Below are 10,275 nucleotides of genomic sequence, written 5' to 3'. Positions count from 1 at the left end.
CTCCCGGTTCGCCGCCGGTGCCGCGGCCGGGGGGGGACGCCGGGGGGGGGCCCCGGGGGTGGCGGCGCTGCTGGGGCGCGGGGCCGTCCGCGCCCACGGAGGGGGGGGGGGGGATCCCGAAAAAGGAGGTGGCACCCGGGGAAGGGGGGGCACTGGATCCTGGGAAAGGGGTGACACCGGGACAGCGAGGTCCCGGGGATGGAGAACCGGAGGGGTGGATCCCGGGGGAAGGGGGTGGTGCCGGGGGTGGATCGCGGGGGAAAGGAGTGGCACCGGGGCGAGGGGTGGATCCCGGGGTGGGGGGAACGGCACCGAGCCAGCGGGGTCTGGGGGATACAGTACCGGGGGATGGGGGGGAGAATCCGGATCCTCTGGGACCCCCCCGGTTCTTCTCTGGAACGGGCACAGCGAGTTTAGCTGGGGAGGGGGTGCCCCTTCCCCTCCCAACTGTGGGTCACCTCAGCAAGGGCCTGAGTTTGGGGGGACACCCCAAAGTCCTGGGCGGGGGGGGGAGCCCCGGGGAAGGGTCCCCGGGCGCAGCGTCCCCCCCCTGACGGGGCCGGGGTCCCGCAGAACGCCCAGGCAGCCAAGGCCACCCCGGCCCCCCGGTACCCCCTGTACACACGGGAGGAGGTGCGGCGGCACCGCAGCCCTGGGGACCGGGTGTGGGTGACCCACGGCACCGAGGTCTTCGATGTCACCGACTTTGTGGAGCTGCACCCGGGGGGGGCCGACAAGGTGCTGCTGGCGGCCGGGGGGGCCCTGGAGCCCTTCTGGGCCCTCTACGCCGTGCACAGCCAGCCCCACGTGCTGGAGCTGCTGCGGGAGTACAAGGTGGGCGAGCTGAGCCCCGAGGAGGCCCCACCGAGCCCCGACGCCGCCCAGGACCCCTTCGCCGGGGACCCCCCCCGGCACCCGGGGCTGCGCGTCAACAGCCTGAAGCCGTTCAACGCGGAGCCGCCGGCGGAGCTCTTGACCGAGAGCTTCCTGACGCCCAACGAGCTCTTCTTCACCCGCAACCACCTGCCCGTGCCCGCCGTGGACCCCGGCTCGTACCGGCTGCGGGTGGAGGGCCCGGGGGGCCGCGCGCTGTCGCTGTCGCTGCCGGAGCTGCGGAGCCGCTTCCCGAAGCACGAGGTGACGGCGACGCTCCAGTGCGCCGGGAACCGCCGCGCCGAGATGAGCCGTGTGCGCCCCGTCAAGGGGCTGCCCTGGGACATCGGGGCCATCAGCACCGCGCGCTGGGGCGGCGCCCGCCTGCGGGACGTGCTGCTCCACGCCGGCTTCGGCGAGCGCCGCGACGGCGAGTGGCACGTCTGCTTCGAGGGGCTGGACGAGGACGTGGGGGGGGCTCCCTACGGAGCCTCCATCCCCTACGGACGCGCCGTCAGCCCCGACGCCGATGTGCTCCTGGCCTATGAGATGAACGGCGAGGAGCTGCCGCGCGACCACGGCTTCCCCGTGCGCGTGGTGGTGCCCGGCGTGGTGGGCGCCCGCAGCGTCAAGTGGCTGCGGCGCGTGGCCGTGAGCCCGGCCGAGAGCCCCAGCCACTGGCAGCAGAACGACTACAAGGGCTTCTGCCCGTCGGTGGACTGGGACACGGTGGATTACCGGACGGCGCCAGCCATCCAGGAGCTGCCGGTGCAGTCGGCCATCACGCAGCCGCGGCCGGGCGCGGCGGTGCCGCCGGGCGAGCTGGCGGTCAAGGGCTACGCGTGGAGCGGCGGCGGGCGCCGGGTGGTGCGGGTGGACGTGTCGCTGGACGGCGGGCGCACGTGGCGGGCGGCCGAGCTGGCGGGGGAGCGGCCGGCGCCGGGCCGGGCCTGGGCCTGGGTGCTGTGGGAGCTGCGGGCGCCCGTGGCGGCGGGCGCGGAGCTGGAGATCGTGTGCAAGGCCGTGGACGCCAGTTACAACGTGCAGCCCGACACCGTGGGGCCCATCTGGAACCTGCGCGGGGTCCTGAGCAACGCCTGGCACCGCGTCCGCGTCTCCGTCACCCGCTGAGCCCCTGGGCGGCCCCGGCGCGTGGGACGCGGGGACGCGGCTCCAAGGTCGCCGGGTTTTATGGCCCCCGGCACGTGAAAGCGGCTCCATAAAGATTCGGGAGGTTTTATGGAGTTGGCTGTTTCCTGGGGCAGCGAGGGCACAGCGGGATGGGGACGGGAGGGGGGGTGGGTTTGGGGACCTCACAGAGCCCCCTGGACCCCTCAGAGTGGCTGCCAAGGGACCCCCCTGTGCACAGGTGACCTTGGGACCCCGTGGGACCCCCTGACTGGGTGGGAGCCCTTGATCCTGTGGGACCCTCTGATGCCGTGGGACCCCCTGACCTTAAATAAACCCCTGACCCAAGGGACCCCTTGCTCCTATGGGGCACTGTGGCCTTATAGGACCCTGTGACCCTCTGGAACCCCCTGACTGTATGGGACCCCCTGATCCTATAGAGCCCTGTGACCCTGTATAACCTCTGACCTTAAATAACCCCTTGATCCTATGGGACCCCTTGATCCTACAGGACACTGTGACCTTGTGGTACCCCCTGACCTTAAATAGGCTCCTGACCCCATGGGACCCTGTGACCTTATAAGACCCCATGAACACTATGGGACCCCCTGACCCTCTTAGAGCCCCGATCCTAAATAACCTGCAGCCCCATGGGACCCCCAACCCTAAATAACCCTTGACCCCATGGGACCCCAAACCCCAAATAACCCCCAATACTAAATAACCCCTGAGCCCAAGGCCCCCCCGGCCCTTCCTGCCCTGGGGACCCCCTGATACCTCCCAGCCCGTCCCTGCCCTGTCGGCCATCTGTGCTCGGTATTGATCACCAGCTATTGGCTATTGGTTCTCAGTAAACGAGCCCCGATATCGACCCTTGGTTATCGATCACCGCCTATCAATTCCTGGTTATCGATCACCGGCTATCAGCCCTCGCTTATGCATCACCGGCCATCGATCCTTGGTTACCGATCGCCGGCTATCGGCCCCCGCTGATCGATCACGGGCCATCGATCCTCGCTCGTCCCTCCCCTCCCTCCCAATTCCCCCATCGATGCTCTCGGCGCTCGGCTGAGCCCCCGCGCCTGCCCCCCCCGCGGCCCCGCTCGATGCGCTCGGCGCTCGGCGGCGCGGGCTGGCGGGGCCGGAAGTGGCTCGGGGGGGGGGGGCCCGGGGCCTCCTCAGGTGGAGCCGCCGCCGCCGCCGCTCCCGGACCCCCCTGAGCCCCCCAGGGCCGGGCCGGGCCGGGGGGGCCTCCCGAGCCCGCCCCCACCCCGCCGGTGAGAACGGGACGGGACGGGACGCGGGGGGGGCTGGGCTGGGGGGCGGGGGGCTCTTTGCGGGCGGTGGGTCGGGGGCGCGGTGTCTGTCCGTCCGCGGGGGTGTGTTGGGGGGGGCTGATCTGGGGAGGGGTCCGTGTCCCCCCCCGGCGGGTGTCAGGAGTTTCTTTGGGGGGCTGTTTTGGGGGTCCGTGTCCCCCCGGGGGGTGTCAGGGGTCGGTTTGGGGGGGGTGGTTGGGGGGGTCGGGTGCTGAGCGGGGTCTGTGCCGGGGGGGCGGGAAGGGAGGGGAACCGGGAGGATTTGGGGGCTGTGACACCGCGCGGGGGGGGCGGCTGCGCCCCGAAATCCCCTCTGAGCCCCCCCGTTTTGAGGGGGGGGTGTGTCCCCCTCAAACACCCCCCTCTGTGGGGGTGGGACCCCCCGGTGGGACCCCCCCCGAGCGATCCATGGAGAGGTATTTGTGGGAATAACGGGGCTCCCCCGGGGACGTCCCAGCGTGCCCTGGGGGGGTCTCGCCCTGTCCTGGGGGGGGTCTCGCCCTGTCCTGGGGGGGTCCCGCCCTGCCCGGGGGAACAGCGGAGCCCCCACCGCAATTCCTGGGCTTTTCCTGCTCCGTCCCCGGGATCGTTCCCCCCCGTTTCCCTCCCTTCCTCCTGCCCTCATTTTTTGGGAGATGGGATTTTGGGCGGGGGGGGCTCATAGGAGGCTCTGGGGGTTTGAGGGAGCCCCTGTTGCCCCCCCGGACGCACCTGCCCGGGGGGCTCCGGGGCTGCTTTTCCCGGGCAGAGTTTTCCCCTCCAGCCCGGGGAAATTCCAGCCCGGGAATGCCGGAGTCTCCTCCCTGTCCCTGGCACGGGACGCTGGGATTTGACCCCCCTTCCCCCCTTACTGATCCCCCCAGGCAGGGGGGAATCCAGGGAGGCTCTGGAATCCACCGGGATGGGCAGCACGTGGCTCCGGATGGGATAAACCCCCCCCATCCCCGTGCTCCCGACCCTATTCCCGCTGGGACCCTCCCACTGTGCCGACCCCTAAATTATTCCATGTCCATTCCCACCCTTGCCCGGAGCTCCGGGGGGATTCCCGGAGGAGGCTCCTGGGAAAGCTCTGGGGAATTCCCGGAGGAGGCTCCTGGGAAAGCTCCTGAGGCGAAACCTCTTCGCCGTGGGACCCTCTGGATCCTTGGAGGGGACGGGGGGGTCCAGGGGTGTCCCGGTGTCCCCCCGGGAAGGCCGAGCCACGTCCCGGCAGAGCCAGGAAAAGGGATTTTTAGCCTCATCTTGGGCTTTTGCTTCCAAGGACTCCGGGAAACCTGAGCCCAGGGAGCCCCGGGGAAGGTGCCAGCGGCTCCCGATCCCGGGGGAATGGCGATCCCAAGGGAACGGCGGGGTTATCCCGGGGCACGGACGGGACGGGAGCGAGGAGGGAGCTCCCAGCAGGGCGTTCGTTTCTGGGCTCCCGGCGGATCAGCTCCAGTTCAAACCCCGTCGGAGGAGCCGGGAGTGAGGCCGGATCTCCGTCCTGTCTGTCTGTCTGTCCCGGAGCTTCTCCCCCCTCCCCGGCTCCCCTGGAATGGTTTTCCAGCCCTCCCGGGGTGATTTACTGCGCGGTGCCCCCGGGGTTGGATCCCAGACAAAGGCACGGGGAGAAAACATCCCCCCGGGTTGGCTCGGAATCCGAACTTCCCTGGAGCTGCAGGATGCTGGGAGTGTGCCGAAAGTGAGGAATTTCGTGTTGTTCCCCGTTTTGGGATGGTTTCTCCGGGAAGGGCCGATGTCCGGCCAGAGCTGCTCCGGCGGGGAGGAGCTTCTCCAAACAGGGAGTATTAGGGAAAAATAACATCCCTGCTCCCATGGGAAGCAGTGCCTGGAGTCCCCGCCCGCAGCTGGGCCCCGTGGCCACCCCCGGGCTGGGATTTGTCTGGAATTTCATTCCCTGCTTTAGCCACAAAAAGGGTGGAATTCGCAGCCGTGTGTGCCTGGTTCCAGGAAAAAGGCCCTGGGAATGCGGGGGATTTGTGGGAGAGGATCCCAGCCCATAACCAGGGTCGGGGGGGGGGGGGGGACTTGGATTGGGTGATCCTGGAGATCTTTCCCAGCCAAAATAATTCTGGGATTCCTTGTCAGGCCTGTCCTGGGGTTTAAGGCTCCGTGGGGAGGCTGAGCCGTGGGAGAGACCGGGAATGGTCGGGGGGGGCTCTGCCCCATCCCTAAAACAGCAACCTCGGAATTCCCCGGGGCACCTTTCCTGGGAATGTCAGAGGGGACTGTCCCCCTGTATCCACTGTTCCATTTTATTTAGTAAAATCCCTCAGAATTTGGGAACAATGGGAGCTGTTTGATCATGGATAAAACCTCTCCCAGCACTTTATTTTCCCTTTTCCCTGCCCTGGCGGAGCCGCTTCCTTGGCATTTCTCTGGGAATGCTGGTGGGATGGGGCTTTCCATGGGCTCCGGAACATTTCCACTGACACAACCTTTGGGGTTTTGGAGCAGCAAAGGTGGAAAAAACGTCCTCAACGTCGGAAAATAAACTGCAGCTGAACGGAAGCAGGGCTTGGGAAGGGAAACTGGGAATTTCGGGTGGTTACTGGTTCCTACCCGAGGGGGCTTGGAGGTGTTTGTCCCAGAAACATTTTCCTGGTGCTTCCAGAGCCAGGATGAGCTGCCTGGCAGCGGATCAGCGCAGAGACAGGAGCCAGAGCTCGGCACTGACAGGGCTGGGGTGGTGTCTGGGAGGTGTTCCGGGAGGAATTCCACCGCTCCCGAGGGGTCTTCCTGGCTCAGAGGGTCCAACCTGCCCCGGGATGTCCCGGGAAGGAATCCCTGCGGCAGAGGGACGGCTCAGACCGAGGGGATTTGCTGTTCCAGGCCGGTTCCGTGTGAGTTGGTGGGAGCTGAGCAGTTCCCTCCGTGGTGCTGGGGTTGGGATCCCACCCGGGTCTGGTGGATTCCCTGCTGGGGTGGGACTGGGGGGTCTGGAGGTGGGAAGTGTCCCCAGGCTGAGCGTCGGAGTCGCTTCACGGCGCCTCGGGCACAATGGGAACAATAAAGGGGGATCCAGGTGGGGATCCGTGGATTTGAGAGGCTTTTCCCAGTTCTAGGACGGTCACAGCTGTAATGGGGGGATTTAAGTGGGGCTGCTCTGGAGGACTTTTCTGTTTCCTTGAGTTGTTGCCACCTGGGGAAAAGTCCTGGTTTCCGTGGGAAGGAGAGGCTGCTCTAATTGTGTCGCGCTCCCGCCTCCAATTCCCGGGGCAATCCCACCTGGAATCGGGAGGGAGGTTTGGAGACAGGTTTGGAGACGGGCCCCCGGAGTGGGTCACACCCCCCGGGAGAGGAGGGATTGGTGCTCCAGGGGTTTGGGGAGGGGAGCTCCGAGCCGGGCCGTGTCCTTGGGAGCGGCCCCGTTATCCCAGGGATGTGTCGGGGCTTTGTCCGTCCGTCTGTCTGCGCAGATTTTTGGGCTGCTCGTCCAACTCCAAAGGGCTCAGAGAACTGGCAGGGCCATTTCCCAGCTGAGGTTGGGTGTTGCCACAGGGCTGGGGAGAACTTTGGGAATTTGCAGCTTTTAATCCCAATTCCTGCTCGGGAGGCCTCAGACAAAATTAAGGAAAATAACTGTGGAAATAAGAGCTCCTGATGTTTTTTTTCTGGGTTCTCTTAAAATAACAAGGAGTGAGGAATCCACCTCTCCCTGCCCATTATCCCATTGGCATTGATGGGGAGGCACGAGCAGGAATTACAGAACCAGCTCCTCTGATTGATTTCTCTCAAATTACTCATCCAGTAATTAATTCCTGGCTCTCGCTCCTCGTTGTCCATGGACTGGGGTCCTGCTTGTTCCCTGGTTTCCCTGGGAAGCGGAGGGAGTGGTGCCAGCACTTCCCGTGCCGTGTTCGCCCCTCAGACAGACAATTGGCCTTTATATTTTTTTTTATTAAAAATTCCTGTTTTCGGGGATTTCTGTGGAGCCCAGGAGGGAAAAGACTTTCCAAATGAAATCCCTCTTTATTGCGGCGCTGCCGTTCCCGTTGTGCCGAGCCCGCGGATCCCCCGGCGCGGCTGAAAAGCCAAATTACGGCTTCCATGGAAATAAAGCTGCAGGATGCGTTTTCAGACCACAATTCCTGCACAACCCAGCGCTGGGGAGGGAGATTCCAGCCCAAATTGTTGTCAGCTCGTGGAGTGAATGGATGCTGTGGGGCGGGAAGGGGAATTCCGGAGTGCTCGGCTCTGTTTTTGCTGCCTGGAATTGTCTTCGGCTCTGGGATTGTCCTTGACCCTGGGACGGTCCTCAGCCCTGGGATTGTCCTGGGCCTTGGGATTGTCCTCAATTCCAGGAATGTCCTCAGCCCCAGGAATATCCTCACCCCCAGGAATGTCCTCAGTCCCAGGAATGTCCTCAGCCCAGGAATATCCTCAGCCCAGGAATGTCCTCAGCCCAGGAATGTCCCAGTCCCAGGAATGTCCTCAGTCCTGGGATTGTCCTGGGCCTTGGGATTGTCCTCAGTCCCAGGAATATCCTCAGTCCCAGGAATGTCCTCAGCCCAGGAATGTCCTCAGCCCAGGAATGTCCCAGTCCCAGGAATATCCTCAGCCCCAGGATTGTCCTCAGCCCTGGGAATGTCCTCAGTCCCAGGATTGTCCTCAGCCCTGGGAATGTCCTCAGTCCCAGGAATGTCCTCAGTCCTGGGATTGTCCTGGGCCTTGGAATTGTCCTCAATTCCAGGAATGTCCTCAGCCCCAGGAATGTCCTCAGCCCCAGGAATGTCCTCAGCCCCAGGAATGTCCTCAGCCCCAGGATTGTCCTCAGCCCTGGGAATGTCCTCAGCCCTGGGAATGTCCTCAGTCCCAGGATTGTCCTCAGCCCTGGGAATGTCCTCAGCCCCAGGATTGTCCTCAGCCCGGGGTGTCCCCTCCACCCCGGTGACACAGATGCCAGGGTGGGAGCAGCGCCAGTGTTGCGACAGCAGCCCGTGTTGTCCTTATTCTGTGCAGCCCCTATAACTAATTAACTAATCAACTAATCCCTCACTAACTAGAACTGCCTCGAGTTCCCGTGGTGCCCGTGGCACTTAAGGACACGAGGCACCTCTTTAGCTGCGGATCCGGAGCAGCTCTGGGAATGTGCATCCCAGACTCCCCGGATTTGGCCCATCCAGGAGCAGTTTATTGTTAAAATTGGGAAGGGAACAATCGATTTGTGTTGGCTCAGGAAGCTCCATGGGATGGAGGGACCCCCCAAGGGGGCTGCTGCAGATCAGCTTTCCTTATCAAGGAGACAATTAATCTCCCAAATTGTCCCTGGTTTAATTGTTCTCCACAGCAAATGCTCCATTCCTGACCCAGCCAACAGCCAATTAGAGCAACTGCACACAGCCCAACTCCTGTCCCCAAAACTGGGCTCATTTGGGGTTTTAGCAGCTGGGGATTGATCCATAAAAGCCATTTGAGCATCTAAAACGTTGGGTGTCTCTGTGGGGTGCCAGGAAACAAGGACATGGCAGATTTTCCTTGGATTTCAGGGTGGTGGTGGATTTGGGGTTGGCCATTGTGAGGCCGCCTGCGGGGTGTTGATGTTCTCTCCTTGCCCAAAATCCTGATTCTTGTCATGGATAAAATGAAGAGGAGACACCCGAGCAGCTTCCAGAGGCTGATCCTGACTGGGCTCTGCTTTCTCTTCCAGCCAAAGCCCTCAAAGATGGATATAGAAGACTGTAACGGGCGAGCCTACATACCTGGTAGGTCCAAGCTGGATTTTTCCAGGCTGGTTTGGTTGGGTTTGGATGCTCAGCTCCCTCCTCCTGCCCTGTGCTCCGTGGCTTTGCCCCAGCCCATTCCATCACACACTGAGGAGCAGTGTTGGGAACAGTGTTGGGAACACCAGTTTCATTAAGTATCTGAGAAGGGTTAATTCCCACAGGGTAGTAAAATTCCCAGCTCTGAGGTGAAACCTGGGAAGTTCTCGTTGGAGTTCGTGTCCTTGTGCCTTCACCTGGTGGGTGCTGGTAGGGGACATTCCCAGGTTTTGTGTTAAACTGAAAGGAAAACAAGGTCTTTGTGCTGGGGGTCACAGCCCAGCTCCAGAGGGGATCCCAGAGGATCCAGGGGATTTAGATAGTCCTGCAGAAACCTGGGATGGGCAGTGGGTGAAAGCTGTTTGGGTGGGATTTGTCCTTATCTCCAGGGAACTGGTGTTTGCAGAGTGAGAACTCCTCAGTTTGTCCATCTTTGCTCAGGATTAGAGCAAGAGCTGGTGGAGATTTACAGGTGGCACAGCCAGAGGAAACTTTCCCAGTGACTGACCCTGGAGAGGCAGGAATCTGTGTGGGAGCTGGGACGTGCTGGATGAACGGCACAGAGGGGATGGAGGTCTGGAGGTGTTGGGAGGAGGATGGAGACCTTTTCTCCCTCAGCACAGTGAATCCTTCCTGGATTCCAGCTTTTGGGACTGAGGTTTGAGCAGCTCCTGGAGTTGGGAGGGAAGGGGAACGGTTCAAGTTCCTGTTTGTCAGGAGTGAAGGACCAAAAATCTGGAAACTCCGTGAGAAATATTCCGTCTCCTTGGATCCTTCCCAGGAAACCGAGACAGTTCTGAACCAGCTCTGGTAGAGATGGAGTTATCACAGAGGGGGTGGGAGCGAGGGGGAGGTGGGGAAGGGGCCTCTCCATGCTCCTCAGGCTCTAAATGCTGTGGATACTCATCCCAAAAAAATGGCCTTTGGACTGTGCTGATAATGACTTTGCTGTGCTTTGTGTCATTCCTGCCTGGGGGAGCTGAGCCCCTTGGCCCATCCCGGGTCCATTCTGCTCCATCTGAGCCCCTTGGCCCATCCTGGGTCCATCCTGCTCCATCTGAGCCCCTTGGCCCATCCCGGGTCCATCCTGCTCCACCTGAGCCCCTTGGCCCATCCCGGGTCCATCCTGCTCCATCTGAGCCCCTTGGCCCATCCCGGGTCCATCCTGCTCCATCTGAGCCCCTTGGCCCATCCCG

General features: G+C 62.9%; 2 protein-coding genes across 3 annotated transcripts in view; both read left to right on the top strand.

Annotated features, from left to right (window-relative positions):
- SUOX (sulfite oxidase) overlaps positions 1-2,113 on the top strand; it is a 2,847-nt gene extending 734 nt beyond the window's left edge. The window contains 1 exon segment of the mRNA XM_027669246.1: positions 574-2,113. Within this exon segment, the coding sequence (XP_027525047.1) occupies positions 574-2,004 (1,431 nt within the window). The 3' untranslated portion in view covers positions 2,005-2,113.
- Positions 2,114-3,230: 1,117 nt separating this feature from the next.
- Positions 3,231-10,275, top strand: part of IKZF4 (IKAROS family zinc finger 4) — a 21,597-nt gene continuing 14,552 nt past the window's right edge. Inside the window, exons 1-2 of one of the 2 annotated variants that reach the window (XM_027669293.1) lie at positions 3,231-3,278; positions 8,968-9,022. In XM_027669293.1, coding sequence (XP_027525094.1) covers positions 8,983-9,022 — 40 coding nt within the window. In that variant the 5' untranslated portion in view covers positions 3,231-3,278; positions 8,968-8,982. Of the gene's footprint in view, positions 3,279-7,680; positions 7,791-7,878; positions 9,023-10,275 lie in introns of those variants that run through there. The other variant, XM_027669292.1, reaches the window with a different exon arrangement.

The sequence above is a fragment of the Corapipo altera genome, unplaced genomic scaffold, assembly GCF_003945725.1.
Source record: "Corapipo altera isolate COAL_440 unplaced genomic scaffold, ASM394572v1 223, whole genome shotgun sequence".
NCBI classification, from domain to species: Eukaryota; Metazoa; Chordata; class Aves; order Passeriformes; family Pipridae; genus Corapipo; species Corapipo altera.
Note: the sequence above shows the minus strand (reverse complement) of the source record. Positions and strands in the feature narration are given on the sequence as shown.